At 40.8% G+C, this 21,212-nt stretch overlaps 1 protein-coding gene across 1 annotated transcript; it reads left to right on the forward strand.

Annotated features, from left to right (window-relative positions):
- Positions 1-1,292: 1,292 nt before the first annotated feature.
- Positions 1,293-19,916, forward strand: tmem200a (transmembrane protein 200A). Its single transcript, XM_084737367.1, has 5 exons — positions 1,293-1,994; positions 15,678-15,815; positions 16,947-17,245; positions 17,361-17,524; positions 18,543-19,916. Exons 2-5 carry the CDS (start codon positions 15,685-15,687, stop codon positions 19,659-19,661), a joined length of 1,713 nt encoding a protein of 570 aa, XP_084593493.1. The 5' UTR covers positions 1,293-1,994; positions 15,678-15,684; the 3' UTR covers positions 19,662-19,916.
- The last annotated feature ends 1,296 nt before the right edge of the window (positions 19,917-21,212 follow it).

Genomic DNA, 21,212 nt, shown 5'->3' on the forward strand with positions numbered 1-21,212 from the left:
TCCATGCAACCCCCATAAACCTCAATAAAACTGGCACCAATGTTTGGCACTAAGCCATGATGTAATGATCCATCCGTCTTTTATAGTTTTCCTGCAGTGAACCTGACATCAGACAAGATGTGCACAAATCATTTTTGTAACATGGGTGGCAGTGGGGAACTGTAGCATCACTGCTTTCAGTATTTCAGACTAGAACTGCTGAAAAGGTTTTTGTTACAATTTGTGTGGGGTCCTGTTGTGTAATACCTGTGGGGGAGAGTGGGGCATCTTGTCACATTTTTTGCTTTTGCTTTGCTTTCTCAGTACATCACAGTCACTAATTTCCCATATTAATTCAAATAATGAATTCTTATGCACAAAAGTATAATCTTTAGATTATATAGAGTTATAAATATGGAGTTCAAATACAGACTAATACAAAGAGTATTTGTGACAAGTTGGCCCACTATGCAAGGTATTGATTGTAAATATAAAAATAGAGGCATTCCAAACAAATTTTTGTAGTTGTTGGTCTTTCATTCATAATTTCAAACCATTTCCTTTTTTCAGTCTTTATATTTTTTATCCTATCCTATTCCATATTCCTATAAAAACACATTATATTATTATATATAATTTTGTGAATTAATAACTAATTATGCATCCCCCTGTGTAGATAGATAGATAGATAGATAGATAGATAGATAGATAGATAGACAGACAGACAGACAGACAGACAGATAGATAGATAGATAGATAGATAGATAGATAGATAGATTGAAAATTCAGCTTAAAGTGACATTTACTTCATGTTAAGAGCAAAATCAGCACAGCGGGTTGCACATGCAACTATTTTTTGCTTTTTATAGCTACTGCCATCTGCTGTCAGGGCCATAACCAGTGTCACAACTTATCCATGTGACAAGATGCCCCGCTCTCCCCTACTACTTGTTACTGCAGGAATGTTTTATTTCCTCATACTGTATTCAAAATCCTGCTGTTTGTTTCTTCCACAGAGATACATTCAACAGAGCGACCAGTTTTCTCCAGCAAGGCTTCTCTTTCTCCCCCTGTCCTTCCTCAAAACCACTCATCCTCTTATCGTCTGTCTGCGCGCTGCACATGCAGGAAAAGCGTGGCACAGTTCCCTCCATAAACACGCACACACACTCCATGCATACATCTTCTCAGTGTTTCACCCCCATCTCTCTTTGTCTCTCTCTCTCTCTCTCTCTCTCTCTCTCTCACACACACACACACACACACACACACACACACACACTTCAGTGAAGCATCTCACATTCCCACAAGCGTAGAAGCGCTTTGGAGGAATTGGATGGAGCTGCCTCGTCGCTCACTGGCTCAGAGGAATAAAAACAAGCTTTTAATCGCTGCTTCAGCGTTTTTACTCTAACGCAACAACTTGCTGCTGAGATTTTCTGTAAAGAGTTGTATTCTTTTTCTTTGCCTGTTTTTGGACGTGAAATCAAGTTTTCTTGGACGCGAAAATCGGGAGATTTGAGAGTTTTACGCGCTACAGCCAGGAGGGACATCACACCAGCTGCTCTTGTAGTCTTTTCCCCGACGGAACAAGGAATATTTTCTACTGGGGGAATTACAAACAGAGCGTTTATGACTTTAAAAGGCGGAATTTGATTCAGGATTTTCCCACAGTCGTAATTAGGAGCTCACTGTCCTGAGCGCACATTCTCTCTCCGTGTGGCGTAAAACGTGGTCCGCGCTTAATAAAGTCACCAAAACAGACGCAGTTTGATTCAGACAAACTGTAATAATGACACTGTTTCGTCTCCATTGAGGACAGACCGTGCTGCTGTTTCCAAACCCCGCATGGGAGCTGAACTGTCCTCCTGTCATCTTAATTTTCTCCGGCATGGCATTTCAGTGGAAGTAGCCTTCAAAGTAGAAGATGGCTTTTTACTTTCCCTCAGGTTACACCATAATCCCCCTCCATGTCTAATGGCACAGTGACAGTGAAAAGTCAGCTTTTTGCAAAGGTAAGAAGAACAGATCTGTCTTTGACCTCCTCAACTCTTAAAACCCTCGCTTTGAAACAATCCAACTCGACAGCTCTACAGTCGATCTTTTTATTCACATCCATATTTAATGAGGTTCAGTTTAATATTTAATGAACGAGGAAATTTAACATGATGGCTACATCTATTTGCCATCTTTCTACTGTAATTGCTGTTGTTTATGGGGCAAGACTTTGTTCTTATGTAAGATAGTCAGGCATATTATATCTTGTTGTGTGTGAGTGTCTGTTTTATTTATTGATTGATTGATCAAGAAAGGAACACTTTTGATCTGTTCCAAGTTATTATTGAAGTTTTTTTTAATTTTGTGCTGTGCTGGGTCAAAAAAGTGTAGTGTTGGTAATGTTTAAAAAAAAGAAAGAAAGAAAAAGAAAAATCAAGTAAAGTGCCAGTAGTTAGATGAAAATAATACAAACAATGACTGCCCAGCTTACTAATAATGAAAGTACAAAGTAGTAATTGGCAGTCTGGAAAGAACCAAGGCACTCTGATTATAAATATACATGAGTTAATAAAGGATCTTTCCAGACTGACAACTATTACTTTGTACTTTCATTATTAATAAGTTGGATGGTTGAGATATCGTCTGCTATCTCTTTATTACAACTGACCTCTTAGTAGCCTAACTGTCAATATTCATACCTTCCAATATGGGTCAAAGGTCATCAGTAAAGGGTCAGTGGTCATTTTTATATTTAAAATTCACCTCCAGGCATGTTGAAGACATATAAAATAGTCTGGTTAGAATAATACTTTGTGACTGCACAAAAAAAACATAATTAATCGTGTTAAAAATTAAAATTACATCTGTTTCTTCTCCCTCACTGAAAACTCCTGAACAGATGGGTACAAGATGTCTCTTTCTTTATTGTAAACTCGGTACATGTGCCCCGGAGGCTTCAAGTTTCAACACTCCATTGTGTAAGCTGCATAGACCAAGATTGGCTTCCAGTTGTGATATCACAAATTCTCACTTGTGCATGCGCGTCTTAAACTGAGAGAAACGTGATGAATGTGAAAACTTTAACTGCTTCGTCATACAAAGTTAAGTCAGATAAGCATTTTAGCTCCCAGCTGTTTTGCATCTGTTATACTTCTCTCTCTTTTAATACTTCTTCAGCTGCTTCTTCATACAAATTAAAGCCAGCAATTCAGTCTATGTTCAGCTTTTCAACAAATCTTAAAATATTACAAATGTTTCGTACAGTATTACTCAGCTTTTAAAGCCAGTATTGCACTTTAGTGCCAGCTTTTCAGCTTCTCCATCTGTAAACTCTGTGTATGTGCACTGGAGGCTTCAATTTTCCACATCACACATGTGTAAGCTGTATATTGGAAATGATTGGCTTCCAGTTGTGATGTCACAAAATCTCACTTGTGCGTGCACATCTTACAGATTTAAGGTAAACAGCAAAATGTGAAAGTGAAAACAGCCTTCTAGTGTTCAGCTCTGCACATTCATCAGTCTGCACAGTGTAGGTCGAACATTCAAAGGAAGGAAAAACAGGCAAAATATATTTTTGACCACAGAGAGGCCTTAATATTAGATGCTCCATCACTGGATTTATTGTTAGTGTGATTTGTCAGTGAATCAGGAGTAATTCTCACCTTGAGAGCTGTTTGAAGAACTAGGGGAACTCTCTGAGCCTAATGGCTCATAGTGAGCCGCTGCCAAACACTTCAGGCACAAATGTGGTTTAATTTAAGAATCATTAAGGAGTCAGGCGACATATCAGTTAATCCTCCTTCACGCATATCCAATAACTGGATAATCCTGTTTAAATACCCCTGGGTCAGCAGTTCCTCCACTTTATCGCTCCAAAGTCTCCCACAGAGAGATGTTCAAGCCCACAAACCACATCCTGCAGACCCCAATCTGAGGAAAATACCCAAGTTTATCTGATTTAAAGGAACAGTCCCCCTTCCCCCAAATTAAAAATACTTTTTTTTCCCTCCTACCTGAAATGGTATATATTCAGTAAAATGTTTTTGGTGTGAATTACTGAGTTTGGAAACATCGTCCATAGAGATGTCTACCTTCTCTTGAATGTAATGGAACGAAATGGCAAACATTTATGGCATCTGCCTCACCGAAGCTGTAACCTCTCAGACGCATGAAACTGCTCACAACAAGGTCTGTGGATTATCTTTAATAATCTTCAAAACTTGAAACTCACACCAAAACAATCTAAACGGATAAATACCTTTATAGCTAAGAGGAATTAGATGTATTTTGGATTTCTGTTATCACTAAGAATGTTTTAAAGGCCAAATTAAATAAGAGCTGTTAGCTAGTGGATAACAAAATTCAATGTAATTAACTTATCTGTGAAACTGTGGAGAGTGGGCCTTGGGAATCCAAACAGGGACCCCACAAAGGTCCCGGGACTCTAGTTTGGATGCCAGTGCTGCAGGGCAATTGGGGTCAGCTAATGCCTCAGGATGAGTGTGGGTGACTGTGAGGGAGACAGAGTGAGTCATTTTGCTGGAATCAACAGGGGGCTCACTCCAGTACACACACACACACACAAATGCACACACACACAAATGCACACACACACACGCCTGGCATGAACATCTGATGATCCAGTTCAGAACCTAAATCAATTGAGAAGAGCGGGATCGATCAGAGGAGGCAATGGCACCGATTCAGTGTGAAGGATGCAAGACTAAAAAAAAAAAAAAAAACAACACACAGAAAAGTATGTCTCATCAAAATAATGAGGAAGAAAAAACAAACAAGAGGGTGCAGGATTTGACACTTGAGCGCCTGCATTAGAAAATGTGCTGCTGAAAGGTCAGCAGGAAAACACAAAGTGACATATTCTCCAGACAGATGACTCACCATTGACTGTGGGTCTGTAGGAGTAAAGCGATGCGCAAACACAAGCTCGCTATCTGTTTATCCTTTGCTCATTCCTGTTCCTCCTTCTCCTCTGTCCTGCTCAGTGTTCAGTGATCTCTTCATCCCTCGGGTCCTCTCTAATGATAGCCAATTTTGTTTGGAACTTGTGATTAAATCAAATGGACGTAAAATGCTGCTCTGATCCCAAAAAAGCCAAATGGCAGTCTGGTTCTTTAAAGAGCTACTAGAAGGACAGAGACTTCAGTCATTACTCAGAGGCCAGACTCAACCCAGACTTACAGGTATCATGTTTAATTTTGGTCGATTCTGTGACTAATTTCTAATCAAGGTAGAAACAAGACTTTGGACATTGTGAACTCACCCAGCAGTGGAAAATGTGATAACTGTTTTTTAAAAAAAAGCCATTTCCTCAAACTATATCACAAAAAGCTCCTGCACTGCCAAACTCCAACTGCACAGGTGTTTTTTTTGGCTGATTAGAGCTCCTCTTGGGACTGTTTGTGTGTGTGTGTGTGTGTGTGTGTGTGTGTGTGTGTGTGTGTGTGTGTGTGTGTGTGTCCTGACTGAGCTTAATTGACATCTTTTCTCACTATCCTGTACCATATCACACCCTAACAAGTTGCACTTGTTAGGGTGTGATATGGTGACCTCGTATAACTTCTAGTCCTAGTTTCACCAACCCGAGAAGAGGGCTAATGGCATCTTCATGTCACATCAGATTCTTATTGTGATTCTTTTTCTTCTGGCTGCTCCCTTATTAGCTGCCCAGACTGGCATGGGGAACTTTGTTTTGTTTTGTTTTTTATTGATTTGGCATATAGGCTTTTAAAACCATATGCTCTTCTTGACACAACTCTCCACAATTTATCCGGCTTGGGACCAGCAATCAGCAATTAGGAAAGCGCTGGCTTGTGTATCCCCAGGGGCCTGGGAGCAACCCAAGGAGGAGCGCAAGGACGCCTCGACATGTAGATTTCCAACCTTGTGATTAGATTAGGCAACCTGTTCTACTTCCTGAGCAAATGCTTCCCCGGTTGTTATTGTAATCACCAGTTTCTAATTTGTTCAAGTCAGCATTCAGGTTGTAATTTCAAGTTGGAAATTATGTGAACACAACATAATCAACCAGAATAACAGAAAGCACCTGTGTGTCTCTGCAGATTAGAGTTCAATTTATACTTTAATGAGTTTTGGCTCAAAGGTTTACCCTTTACCCTTTATCCTGCCTTCACCTGGGTCAGGCAGATATTTTTTGCAAGCAACATATTTTAGGTTCTTAGTTATTTAACTAGTTAATTCTAGTATTTATGATTGAAGAAAATGACAATAATCCCATTATTTAGCATTTTTTGGCATTAAATTAAATGCAACATAAAAGCTATTTGTTAATTTGTGTTAATTTACACAGTTAAACAGCAAAGATTTTTTTTTTAAATCAAATCAAATACAAGTTCATAACTTTTGTTTTCAGTTATTGTTTTCATTTACAGTTCGGGGTCCTCTTGCAGTGACCTGACAGGCCAGATGGTTTGTTACACAGAACCATTTGGGAAGCCGTCCATAGAAACCATTTGGAAAAGGTTGGACATTTGGAAAAAAAAAAAAAAAAACACTTGGCAGGTGATTGGAAGAGTCATCTGTCACATCTAACACAGGCTAACTTCAACCAATCAGATCAACTCACCGAAACAAAGCCGAAGCCAGCTGGAAGAAGAGCGAAAACATCTTTTCTATCTATAAAAGCCTTCAGTGCCGTTCTTTGCTCCTCTTTCAATGAAGATATACTCTTCAGTCCTGATATAATTGATGTTATCACAGTATCTATGCTAACCACTTCGGGAAACCATGCCTGTAACTGCCAACAGTTCCTCCAATGACACAGATTGGCTCACACCACGTCTGTTGCGGACACAAATGGATGGCTTGGAGCCTGGCGAGATGGATTCTTGTAAATTCAGCTGCCTCGCAAGGTAACACTTGCAGTGTAGTCGAACATAAATCTAAAAGCCTTTTCTTTAATTTACACATTTCACAACCGGCAAAATGTGGCCCTGTTACAGGGTAGTTGAACTTTGCATTAAAGCCATTGTTTTCATCGGCGCGTTCCACAACCAGAGGCAGGACACTCCAGCCTCCTGTTTTTCATTTTGTAAATCCTCTTAATTAACATTACATCCCATCAGTGTAACATCTGCAGCTTTGCAGATATGACTCTTAGGATCAGTGCTTACTTTAGAAAGCGAGTTCATGAGGAGTAGAATCATGACACCAGGTGAAAGTGTAAAATACAGAGAATAAAGCATATGCCAGGTTGTAATGCGTGATGGAAGTCTAAACTGTAATGCTCCCTTCAGTGTCCCCCGGTGGAGAATTTCATTTGACAACAACATGAAATGAAGGGAAACTTTTGTTTCAAATAACCTTTTTTTTTTTATTTAATTTTACCAAACAAAACTCAATACAAAAACAAATGAACCAGCCACCCGACAAAAAGATCAGAAAGATCACTAGAGACACCCTCTGCAGTGGCAAAACACTCATGCGTGAGCAGGTCAGGGTTCACGTCCATGTCGCCCTTCTAGCTGCTCTGACTGATCAGGTCGGGTGTCTGGACGTAGGAGGCAATAAAGAAACACAATCAGCTAGTACTGGAGGGATCTGGAGTGACTGAGATTGCCTCGTCTGTTTGATCAAACAGCTGTTGGGTGCTTCTCTGCAGCTGACTCTCACCTCTGACCTTTCTGGAAAAGCAAACGGAGAATTCCTCTTCAGGGATCAACAAAGTAAATTAGCAGCACATATGGCTGTGATAAAAAAAAAAAAAAGAGAGAGAAGAGATCTGCACCTGCTGTGAGGCATGTTGTGTTATAATCCATGTCACAGGTTTGTGTCACATCTCATCTCTGGTCTACTTTTCCTGTCACATACTGATGGATGAAGCAGAAAAATCTAATTCATACTCATTCTAATACTTAACTAAATCGTAGTAGGATCTTGCATGTGGCGGCCCATCATGACTACAATAACAAACAGGAATTATTCCTGTTTACGTTTCTGATAAAGATTATTTTATTTTATTTTATTTTATATTTGCAAAAAGTTGCGTTATCATTGTGCAGTTGTGAGTTCTGACTACTAAGATTAGAGTGTTTATGGAGGCTGTAGGCACGTCCAACATTGACTCTGCTGCCAAAAAGCATCACATTAGAGAGCTTTTTTGTTTGAAACATAAAACCCCTGACTTTGTGGACCTTGTAAAAAGGATCATGCAAACTTATTCCATTTTAGGTTGATGGTTTTGGGGTTTTTGGAAGGCACATGCTAAGAGGATTTCCTAAACAGTCTCTGGTATTAACTGCATTTCCTCCCAGTACCCATTAGGTAAAGTGATTATCTACTGATTAATGTAATACTGCAATAAGTGGACACAATTTGTGGTTAATGGGCTGAAACACATGAAATCAATAGTGTGATCCTTTAACACAGACATAAAAATACATCCTTTCTCAGTTATTCCACTATCCATTCACTCCTATATTGTACTGTGCTATAATATACTGTATATACTTTTCACTCAGTCTAAAAAAGACATAGTTTCAGGACAATAATCACAATCAAAATCAATCAGATGTTACTCAGGAAGAAGCTATGTTCCCGGACGAGGTTCCTCCCTCACTCTCTGATGTATCCGATGTATTCATGTTTTCCCAGAAGTTATAGCAGCTAACCACTAGTAGGAAATACACCGTTACTCTGAATAAAGAACAGATTTCTCTAGGTTTCACCATTATTGGAATAATTTGGTATAATGTGAGTACACTACCCAACAAAGTATGTAAGATATGTCTAGTGTTTTTGGGGATTTTAATTCAGACACATTATATATTATTGCTTTAGCTATGACCACAATATTAAACATATAATGGAATTTAAACATGTCAGACAGTATGGGGGGGTGGGGGGTATTAAAAATACAGAACCAAGAAAGCTGTTCCTGAGTCAGTTACCAAGTCGCAGGTAAAGGAAATTACCCCCCTGTTAAAAATTAACAAATCGCCTGCTGACTATACTACACTGTAGTATATTTTATGTGATATTATACCATATTTGACAAAATTATTACTATTGTTTCTTTGACCTAAGATGAAATGACAAATATGGCAGCTGTCCCACTGATGAAGTTACATTTTACATGACAACAAAAAAACAAATGTCAAACATTGCACCAAATTCATTATAATCTAATACAATCAGTCTACGAACATGTTATTCTCCAGCTGAACTCCGTTTGTAATATTGTACTTGACAGTGGTGTGGGTGTACTCTGAAAATGAGCACTTTTTATGATTGTTGTCAAGTTGATTACAACTTGACAGCTGTTTCGGTATTTCAAGTCAAAAGCAGTGAAGAACAGCTTGTACAACAACAACAAAGATCAGATATGTTCACTACATATTTGCCCTTAACTCATGTAGGCATTGTGGTGAAAATGGCAGTCATGTCATTCATTTGAATGATACGATTACTCTTTCGCCCCTGTACCTCGGTCGGACGACCGATTTGCACATCAGGACCACCACAGGCCTTTGGGCTTCGCTCTGCCCAGGCGTAGTTCACCATCTTTCGGGTCTTATTCATTTTGAATGAATGAGATGAGATTGTTTGACGTTTTTATTTCATTTTATGTCTTTATTTTTTTATTGCCTTAATCCTGAAATATTTTAATCAATTAACTTGTTTTTGTCAAAACAGCAACTTACATTTGCGTGTAAACTTTGTTTTTCTTGTTCAGTTGCAGTCAAAGTCTGTGAGTAAGGACATTTTGATTGGGCCTAAGAGTTCAGTCAAGACCTCAGTTCAGTTCAGTGTTTGTTGTCCTGCCGGGTGTAGCAGCAAAACCAGACAGTGTTCAGTGGCCTGCTCTCTACCAGCACTGTGTGCAGGTTAATATTTTTTGTGAATTCTTCCCACTTTTTGACATGGTATCAAAAGAAGTATCAAGTATTGTTGTTCTAAAATAATAGTGTATAGAAATTTCAAATTCTAGTATCGTGGCAAAATCTCCTGCCGAGCCTGAGATAGTTCTTACCAGTGTTGTTTTGAGGGTAGTCCTCCCAGCAGTGGTGGTCATTTGGCTCCCAGCTCCATGACATTATGGCAGATGACCTTAACTGCAGCAGCAGGAGGCTTTTGTGTGTCTCTCCATTTAAGTCCAGTCCAGGTGGACAAAAGAGCCACTGATGTATCACTTTTTTACATTTATTAGTCCAAGTTGGCCTCAGTTAACCTTCCCAGAGTGGTTTATGACACAGAAATAAAAACATATGACCCACTGTAACTGTAATGAGAGACATAATGGACACACATTTTTCTCTCCTTACTACACTTCATTTTTATCTTCCTCCTCATTCCACTCTCATTACATCTTTTCTTCTTACTCTATTTGTGTCCATATTAGAGGCCTTCCTCTATGACGTGTTGCACACAGTTCACTGAAGTGAGTCACTCGAGACAAACTTTTTCTGGGTCTTTCTAGAGTCAAAAAAGTCCCTGGAGTTTGTTATGTGTGCATCAAAGCGCCCGTCTTCCCCCTCTGGCTGTCTTCTCTAGGTCCTGAATTCTCGTACCTTCACTCCCCCTCCTGCCTTACTTCTTCTTTTGTATCCCACCTGTCCTCTTCTCTTCCCTCTTCCACACTCTCTGGCGTTTTCTCTCCCATGTGTTGCATTCAGCACAAATCACACAAACAAGATGTAATTAACACCCCGATGCTAACGCGTAAATGTTGAAAGTGCAAAAAAATGCAGGGTTTCTTTTGGCAGGCACCTTTCATGCCAAGCTCTCACCCTCTCTGTTCCATCGTTGGTGTCTCCCTTTCACATCTCCTCTTCTCATTTCGTCCCACTTGCCAATTCTCTTTTGTCTCTAGCAATTCCCTCCCAATTCTACTCTAGCGTCCCTCGCTGTCTCCTCCTTTCCTCCCCCTCTCAATCACACCTCTTTGAAATGGATGTGCAGTGATTTTAAGGCTTGTTTTTGCCCTGTATTTGACCATAGAAATAAAAATATAATTCAAAATTGACTGTTGCAAATGCCCCTTTGTTAACAGGATATAGAGTTAATGATATACCTGTCATTCCTGAGCACACAGCTGGTTGTTGCTATAGAAACATGTCACCTAGCAGCAGCACATGTTGTTGCTATAGGGACAATACATCACGTGACTTCTCCTATAGATAGGTAACTTGTCGTTGTCATGCTACAAACGGCATCTCCCTGCTCAACGCAACACAAGCTGAGGGAAGTCACAGAGGCAGCGTGACAGTTTCAGGAGGAAAATCTCTTTTCTGAAAGACATGATGTTTTCAAAAAGGGAACTCATGTAAGCCTGTCTTAAACGTCTTCAGTAACAGAATAAATCTGCTCCCTGAAGGGTGAGGTATCATAAATTGTTTTAATAGTTTTCTTACTGTGAGTATGCACAAATTAACGGGAAGTGATTTCAGTCACTAATAAGGTGATCACATGGAGGCTAATTCATGATGCAAAAACACTAATTTAGAAAACTGCTTATTAAGGCAGTGAAGTGGAAAATGGAGCAGCGGATTTCACATTATTCATAAGTTTATCTGATAAGAGGTGGGAAGAAATAATATGAATATTCATACAGTCTGCACTGTATGATCTCATGTGATAAATTAATCAAAAAAGGGCAAAGTGTTTTGCAAAAAACTCAAATATCTCTTAAAAACTGAAACAAAAACACACTAAATGATTTCTTCAATTCTGCATAGAAATAGAAATGTAGATGCCAATTTTGACTACAAAAACGTCATTTTATTTCACGAAAATTAGTTCAGAATTAAGCAAGTTACAGTTGACTTTGCTGTGAAACCTGCATCTGGCAGTGTATTTATTGATTCAGTGTTCAGCGGTCCAATAACATCGATGTAAGGTGAAAATATCTATCTATATTATCATCTTGAAGATACATTTTTATTTTGTAAATCCCATGGCAACTCTGTGTCATAAATGTCTGGAAGAGTTCAACTGTTAAATGGACATATGAAATTGTCTGATATCAATTGTAGAACCCTGAATTGAATCAACTTGAAACTGCATGGTGGCAAACTTTGTGATGTCGGCAAGTATCATATTGTCCAACGAACTGATATAATATCGTACTATGATGAAGCTTGGGATTTACATCTCCATTATTAGTAGTGGATCTTGACCTCTCAAATTTGGCGGACAGGCAGACGTACGTCAAATCACAAACACAGTATCTAGTTTTCTAGGTGTAACTTCATTCTCTGTTCAGGACGCCATAACTCCACTATATGTTCACAAAGCAACTAGTTGTTTGTTTACATCTTGTGAGGCTGAATGTTGTATATTGCACCTCTAATTCTGCAAAAGAGACTCAAATATAGCATGATCACCCAGCACAGACCCACTGATTGGTGTTGGTGTTAGGTGTGGAGTGCTGCTGCCGAACACTAAGTTGTAATTTAATGTGTTCAGTGCACAGGTCCAACATGTTCTTCCTAGTTGAGAGCCTTGTTGTGTCAGAACCTGAGTGGTTTCTCATTAGGCTGCTGGTGTGTCTGTTACGGCAGCACTAGGTTCTCTCTGCCCCACTTGTTTCTTCCTCCCGTCTTGTTAAAACTATAGACGCACTTGGCTTGTTTTCTGCCTCTGTCCTGTCATCACCGGCAGGAACAGCACTCTGCTCTCCTTTATTGTTAGGCCTCCTCTTTTTATCCATGTAACACCCCCATTTTGTATCCTTCAAAACAATTTTTTACCAATGTCTTGTTAAGGTCTTTGTAGAGGCTTTCAGTTTCCGGACATGACTCAGTGTTGCACCCTGGTTGGTGCACAAAAGTACAGTAAATAAGTGTTTCTGCATCACGCTCCTTCCTCATCTTCATGCCTGTCTTGCCTTTTCTCTATCTTTCCCCATCCATCCCTTTCTCATCTCTCAGTAAACGGAGGGAATATCTCCCCCTGCTCTTGAAACATTGTGTGGGTTCCCGTTTGACGCACACCGAGGAGTGAAAGGAGAGAATCAAGTAGAAGGAGACAGAGTAAGAGGGAACGCAGAGAAACCCGAGAAACGAGGCTGGTTGTGTTTGTCCTTGTGTGATTCACCATCTGTGGCAAAGCACTTTCCTACAGCAGTATTACCAATACGATGATTGACAGGAAAAATACATTAAGATGTGAGAAGGAGAAAGTCGGGTAGGAGGAGAGAACGTCTGGTCGTGTGTGTGATTCATGGTTACTTTAAATACTAAAAAGCTTTGTCTGATTCCGATTCTTAAAGCAGACTTTATTGGTGTGAAAAATGCAGAAGAACAGGAGGAGAGGAAGTGAGAAAGAAGAAAGTAACCAAATAAAAGAAAATTAAAATTAGAGACAGATTAAAAATAGATCTGAGAGGACAGGGAGTAGGGGGAGGATAGAGACAAACAGAGAGCGATAAGATGAGAAAGAAAGCTGGGGTGGAGAAAAAGGAAGGAAGGGAAGGGAAAAAATTATTCAGGGTCACAACCAGAATGCATTAGTCGACAGACTGAGGGTGAGAATGGAGGAGGGAGGGAGAGATTTACAGATAGTGTGTTCTTGGAGGAAGAAATAGATAGATATGAAAGGAAGGAGGGGGAGGAAAATTTAAACATATACAGATAAAGGTCATGGGTGTGTTCTTGTTCCCAAGCTAAATCGGTTTTATCCTCTTCTGTAGACCAAGAAACGTAGAGAAAACTGGTAACCAAATAAATTTGCTCTCATTACTATTACTATATTGAGAAAACTGTAGCACAGTAACTTAACAGACAGCTAGGACACTGAAAAAAATAAACCTAATACCAAAGTCACATGACAATAACACTGCAAGAATAACTTCATACTGGAATTCAAACTCAGAATTGTGCAACACAATCACAGTCTAACTAAACATAATGTGTCATAATTATATTCTAAGTGAAACTAATAAATCGCAGTACCATTTTAAATGAAAATAATGTGAGAATAATGCATTTCCATCACTACTTAAGTGAGAATAATGCATCACAATTGCACCACAAACATATTCTAACTGATAAAAAGCAACACAATCACATTCTCACCAAAAAATTTTGTTATTAAACCCTTTTAAAAAAAAAAGTAAATCAAAAGACAAAGTATTCAACCTATAATTAATCTAGACTCTTATGCTGATGATTAATAAAATTCTTAAATGCTCTATGGCGGCTTTCTATAGACATTCAAGAAGGCTGAACAAAGCTATGTCTCGAGGGTAGCCTGAGCATGTTAAATGTGAGTGGGAGCAAGAAAATTATGTAAAAAGGTTTAAAAATTCAACACCATTTCCATGAAAAGCTGGCGCTCAAGCTGAGGCGGTGACTGTCCAGTGCTGCTCCACAGCTGTTTGTTGGCGAATCTACTATACAGCACCTGAACCGCGCCTGATGTCATTTCAGATTTTCGAACTTTTAGAGCAGGAAGTCCCAACAAGGCAGAAGCAGTCAATTTATCTGTAGCAATGGAGCCACTTTGCCCAAATTTGAGCTGAAGAGCAACACTTTAAAACCCCAGTCAAATTCTGTACCTTGGTAATTCAACATTAAATAAAGTCAGTTTAATCCTCTTAGCACTGAAAGCCACAATGCTAATGTTCATATGTGCCCAGATTAACGGGCATTTAAACCCAAATGAAGGCTCCCAGAATAAGCCTGTGTTTGTTTTAAACCCTTCCTTTTAATAACTATTAATAGACATTTGAGCAGCTGGTGAGCACAGAGACTATGATTCATTTGAATATTATGTCAGAATTGCAGCACTGTGTTTCCACTTTTATCACTGCAACAACGTAAATAATGAGAAATTTAAATAAATTACTGGTTTGAATTAAGATAAAAAAAAACTACCCAAGATTAAATTGTAATTGTGTGTTTCTCCCACTGTTTGTGTGCTTTCTATTTCTATATCTCTTATCCTCTTGTTTCCTGAGTTTCTCTCTCACACACACAGGAAGAATGCAGTAAACAAACATCCTGCACGCGCGCACAGACACACAGACACACACACACACACACACACACACACACACACACACACACACACATCCCTGCCCATGTTGTCCTGAAGTCAGTACTCCAAAAACGAAAGCATCACCAGTAAACAGAGGAGACTGTTGTAGTAGGTGTGCACATTTTTGCGCGCTAACATCTGAATCACTGCTAAACTGTAAAGAGCATTTCTCAAACTTGGAAAGACTGAAGGTCTGACACACTTTCCCTGCAAAAGGGTGCAAATAGCTGTCACCTGGAGCTTTGTAAAAGTCACTGCTGTACGTGAGGTGGCATGCCTGTGTAAAATAAAACAAACAGAGCTTTGATCCCTGGAACTGGTTCAATCTGCTCGATCGTGAGTGATGCTGCAGTCTGAATATCAAGTGTCTTACGCCTTCTATATTCAGAGCATCTGGAAGATTTTGGCTACACAGAAATACATATAACAACTGTTCTTAAATATGGTTGTTGGCAGTGTTTTTTCTTCTTGTACATCTGTGCCTCTAAATGGATGTTTGCAGCTCTTTTTTCAGGTCCATCTTTTTGAATGTGTGTAAGACCGACCACACAAATTGGCAGGAAACAGCTCTTCATTAGCGGTTGTTTAGTGACATAACAGCACACACACACGCAACAAGTGCTGGACACACAGTACGTGCTGAACTCATTAGTAATGTGTTTCTGCATTTCTGTCTGCAGGTTCAGTATGACTGCAGCAGCAGGTGTGCTAACAGGCTTGGCAAAGCTAAAACGGCAAGACTCCGCCCGCTCTCAGCACCGGCCCATACCACCTACATCGCCGGGCTTGGGAACCCCCGCCCCAGAGGCTGCCCCCAGGTGATTATGTTACATGTCACCTCCATCAAGGAGGTTATGTTTTAGTTTAGTCTTTTTGGCTTTTTTTTGTACATCTGTCAGCAGGATTACGAAAAAACTACTGGCCCAGTTTTCGTGAAACTTAGAAACACCAGTCTTATTTAGTCTGGTTGAACTGAACCCTGGAGCGTTTACCCCTTTTTTGCAGGTTGTTTGGGTTGGTGTGACCACCAACTTGACTTTTGGTGCAGACCAAACAACTGCTCTGCTCTGCTGCTCGGGGTGGTTTTGGTCTATTGTCAAGTGAACTCTGGAGCAGTTAATTTCTGGTGTGATTACCAATCGAACCAATCACCGAGGCGTACTGTTTTGGTGACTGATGAACTAGTTATGACAAAGTGACAAATACCTGCATTGCAAATGATAATCAAATGACATTTCCACCACATGACTGGTGTTAACAATTTCTGAACCCTTTGAGTTTTGCCTTAATCCTCACTTTGGTTTGATCCAGGATCCAAAACTTTTATGTGTGAACCCACCCTTGGTAGAAGGGTGTAGCATGGGCCAACGAAGAACCCATTCAGTGTTGGAGTGGATCCAATCATGGGGTGGATACATGAATTATTTGTCACTTTAGTTTACATTGCGAGATAGTTATTGGCTTTGGCAGCGGTTTGTGCTCTCTGAGTGCCCTTCTAGTTTATATATGATTCAGGAGCAACACTTGTTTTAACGTTACAAAAAGCCAGCACTGACTGTTCATAAAAAACATAATGTGTGCCGGGTGTTAAAGTCCATGTGAATCTCTGTATATTTTTTGTCTGTTGGTTGTAATATCACTGAAAATATGTCTCCAAAAACAATCTATTCTGTTTTCTTATAAAGACAGCAAGACTTTCTGGATCTTGCATCATGTATACAACCATGGACAAAAAAATAAGACAGCCCATCCTCTGGTGAAAAAACAGCACAGGCAAACAAACAGGCTGTCTGCAGGACTTCATATTAAGCAAGATTTCCTGGATCTTGTTGTCTTTGTACCTTCAACTGTCTCACTAAAGAGCACCTGTCAGATCAGCCATCAAAGCAATGCAGTGTTTCCTTCTTCCATTATGACCTATACCTTTTCTTTCCATATATTACATCTAGAAAGCGGAAACGACGCACTGATGTAGTGGTAGTGCGTGGCAGGCTGCGCCTCTACTCTGCCTCAGGGTTTTTCCTCCTCCTGGGACTGGTCATCCTGGCCATAGGGATCGGCATGGCGACACTGGGTTACTGGCCGCACAGTGAAACCGTGACCTCTGCCAAATCGCAGGCAGGAGGGGGATCTAAGACGGCAACTGATGGAGGGGCGAAAACATCTGCCACGAGCAAAGGAAACGGAGCCAAGATGGTCGCCACAGACGGGGATGTGGTTAACTCCAGCACGAGTCATAATGTGCAAGGTAAGAGTCAGTTCCTCTGAACTGTCTCCAAACACTTCAGAGACTTGCATTATGGTTTATAACCTCAAACTCCTAGTATGAAATAGCTCACACCCTCCATGTGTTCTGCACGTAGGTGCTCCCTCCAAGCAGACTGGGGGCATTCTGACACGGTTCCTGGAACAGCATCGTCACTCTGAGAGGATGAAGATGCTCGGGCCCTTCACCATGGGCATTGGGATTTTCATCTTCATCTGTGCTAATGCCATTCTTCATGAAAACAGAGACAGAGAAACTAAGGTAGGGCTGAAATCAGGCACCAGGGAACTTAAATACCAGCCTTTCCAGTGGATTTTGATGGTCTGCATGCGAGCCAACAAGTTGTAACATGAGATATAAACAAAAACCCTGATGCAGAAATTGGCTCCATAAAAGGTTAGGCTAGGAAGGAATACTTCAAACAGGTAAAGCACAAAACCTTAGTCAGCAGAATATGTAGGTAATATTCCTTCCCAACCCCATATTTTCGTTTCTGTTCTTCCTCCACTCTCTACAAAGTAAGGGGCATGCACACTGCAGTCATCCATATTCATCATCTCTACTTAACTAACATGCAAATCATATTTCTGCCAACCTCCCTCCACCCATATCTCTGCAATCTTCCTCTGATCACATTTCCTCTGCTCTTATGCCCTCTCCTTCCCTGCTTTGATTTGATTAATCTCTCCCTCCTCCACCCCTCCAGGTAATCCATGTGAGAGATATGCGTTCCAAGGTCACAAACATCCAGCATAAACACACAAATATGAAATTATAGAATACCAAAGAGATAGTTGGGATTATTTGATGTGGGGGTTATATGAGGTACTTATTGATATTAGTACGTATTAGCGACAGCAGATGCCAGACTGCACTTCCCAAGTTAGGAGAAGCAGAGAGGAGTACCAGCATTGAAACTAAGCAATATGCTGCTATGGACATGGTCAGCAGCCACTTAAAAAAGCCTACCTAGCATATTATATACATAAACTGGTGTTTTGTTTAGTTACACCTATTTAAGTAGCTAGATCATGTCTTGCTGCTGACCCTGTCCACAGCTGTACATTGCTTAACATCTCTGCTGTTGCCCCTCTCCACTGCTCCAAACTGAGGTCATACCGACCAGCATCTACTGCACCTAATAAACTGTCTATAGATTAGTACCTCATACAACCCCACTTTTAATAATCCAAACTATCCCTTTAAACATATTCTCAGGTAATCCAAAGATGAGTACTACTCCTACTGCTACTAATCATATATTTCTCTTCTGCACTAGATAATCCATATGAGAGACATGTACTCCACAGTCATTGACATACATCGCCTCAGGCAGAGGGAGCAAAAACAACACCATCACCGCCACAGCACATACTCAAGAGACAGTGGGGATATTCGAGCCTTTGGAGCTGACAACGCAGCAAGGATGGCCAGCAACTCCCTCCTTGCATTCTCCTCTCGGGCCGGAGGTGGGGTGGCAGGGTCAACAGAAGAGGAGGAGGTGCTGTTAGGGGACGAGGAGCTTCACAGACAGAGGGAGCAGGCCAAGTTGGATTGTAGCTTTGCGGGGCTGCTGGCGCCACTCTACAAGGATCGGCCCTTCTACGGCCCAGGGCTCGGGGTGGCTCGCTCGGACTCGGTGCGCCACCAGTGGTCGGTGGATGGAGATGGGGAGAAGGGAGGACATCACGCACGCTCTATTGTCTCCTCCTCTATCTCTGCATTTACTCTCCCTGTCATAAAACTAAACAACTGTGTTATTGACGAACCAGAGATGGAGGCGATTACGGAGGAGGAAAGAGGAGGTGAGAGGAGAGACGGAGAGAGGTCACAGCCTCTGAGCTCCATGGAGTCTCTGGTGGTTCCTGTAGCATCTGTTGCCAAGGCCTCCAAACCGCCGGGCTTACACCGGAGTAACTCTGCCTCCTCCTCCTCCCACTTCTCCTCCGTGTCCTCTACCTCCCTCTCCCCCGCTCCCTCCTCTACCTCAGGCTGCTGGCTCTCTCCTGGAGTAGCGAGAACGGACTTTGGCTCCAACTCCTCTCTGCACATGCTCAGCAGCCACTCCAAATCTCTGGACCTGGAGCGCAGGCCGAGCATGCTCAGCGTGCACCCCGAGCAGCGGAAGCACCCCAGCTGGCCCCGCCTCGACCGTAGCAACAGCAGCCGCAACAACAGCAGCAACCGGGGGAGCACTAAAGGCTACACGCGGCTGGAGGACAGGGAAGAGCAAGGGGAGCGGCTGCTGGATGTGTCACCGTCCGCGACAGCGAGGCGCGACTACAGCAAGCGGGAGAAGCTGCTAATGATATCGAGGTCACATAATAATCTGAGCTTTGAGCATGACGAGTTTAACAGCAGCACACTGAAGAGGGGCAGCTCTGAGACTCGATTCTGAAGACCATCAACTTAAAACTTAAGACAGCTCTGTCCTGTTCTGTAAATTGCTCTCCAGACAGAGTGAGTGTGTAGCGGGGAAACTGATGAGCTGAACAGTTGCACCCCAGAGAGGAGAGGAAACTCAAATAAGGGTTTAAAGACACTTTTTTGAGCAGCAGGCTGGAGAGCAGTTAGACATGGACCATCCCGTGTGGTATAAGGGTCAGGCCTCACAACAGCAAGACAGTAAATGCCTCCTGTAGCAGGTCCAGTGGTGCTGGACCCTGACCTGTGGAGGGGGGCAAGTAGGGATGGGTATCATTAGGATTTTATTGATACCGATATCACTATTGATACTGCTTATTGATACTTATCGATACTCTTATTGATAGTACTCCACATAATTTGGCGCAAAAAATAAAGACGTGACATGAAAAGATGTCTCCTGACTTATTGCATTTACCAGCATTTTCAACAAATTTAATGAAGCGAGCCCACACTTTTGAGTCTTTTGCCTTGTCACTTTGTAATGTAACCTTAAATACGAGGGGTGTCGCAATTTTAATCTTTAATTGATCAAAATGAGCTTTCACTTTCAATATGCAAAATCAAAGGCAAAATCTGAGATTCTCCAAGTATTTTTTTTTCTCCTCAACTCTGCCTACCAATGTATGTCAGAAGAAAAAAAATCACTTCAAAGATGACACAGCGTAGCTCAACAAATGTTAATCACACTAGACACCATATAGATCTTTTTAACAAAGAATTTGAGTAGCCTTGTAAGTCAGGGCATGCAAACAATAATCTGTTGATCTTTTGCAAATCAAGATTTTACAGTCTAACATTGGCATAGCTGTCAGACTTGGGCAGTATTAAGTTATTATAGTATACCAGAGTATTAAGAAATTCAATGATATGATTTTCAATACAGTGAAAAATACTGATGGTCCTCTTTCTGTTAAACTGATACTGATTGTGTAATGAGTCTCTCCACTGCTGGACAAGGTAGCACAGCTGAGCTGAGAATCATGGTGTCTAGAGGATAAAGTTACAGCACTAACTTGCCAAGAATCTGATTCAATACACTGCAATATATTGTGAAGCAAGGTGAGGTTTTGCAATTTTTTATCTAACATTTTCCAAAAACAGTAATACTCTTAAGAACACATCAACATATGCAGAAAAACTGAGGTAAAGTTGACTTTTTGTATGCAGTTAGAAAGTGAAGATAGATAACAACACTGCTATCTAGTGGTTCGGACTTTAAATGCAACAGAAAATGAACCAGCGCTACGAATCTTTGCGTGTATTTGAAATTCAACACAATGTCACAAAACATAACATTGTCACATTCAAGTGTATCTGTATTTTCTTTCACCCCAACTAATTATTAAAAAGCAAAAAAAAGCAAAAAAAAAAAAAAATCCTCTGCACCTGTTTGGAAGTAGTTTGGATTTAGTCCCAGTGGTAAAGTTGAGTGAGCAAACAGAAGAGTGCAGCGTGCTGAGTGTGTAACTTAAGAGAATGTAATATAGAGCGAGTAGCAGACTAATTACTGTCTACAGTAGGA

The sequence above is a fragment of the Lutjanus erythropterus genome, chromosome 15 (genome assembly GCF_056507025.1).
Source record: "Lutjanus erythropterus isolate fLutEry1 chromosome 15, fLutEry1.hap2, whole genome shotgun sequence".
Taxonomy (NCBI): Eukaryota; Metazoa; Chordata; class Actinopteri; order Lutjaniformes; family Lutjanidae; genus Lutjanus; species Lutjanus erythropterus.

Coding starts and splice junctions, on each gene's coding strand:
- tmem200a (XM_084737367.1), top strand. CDS start 15,685: ATGACTGCAGCAGCAGGTGTGCTAACAGGCTTGGCAAAGCTAAAACGG. Junction 17,246..17,360: donor CACGAGTCATAATGTGCAAG/GTAAGAGTCAGT, acceptor TTCTGCACGTAG/GTGCTCCCTCCAAGCAGACT. Junction 17,525..18,542: donor ACAGAGACAGAGAAACTAAG/GTAGGGCTGAAA, acceptor CTTCTGCACTAG/ATAATCCATATGAGAGACAT.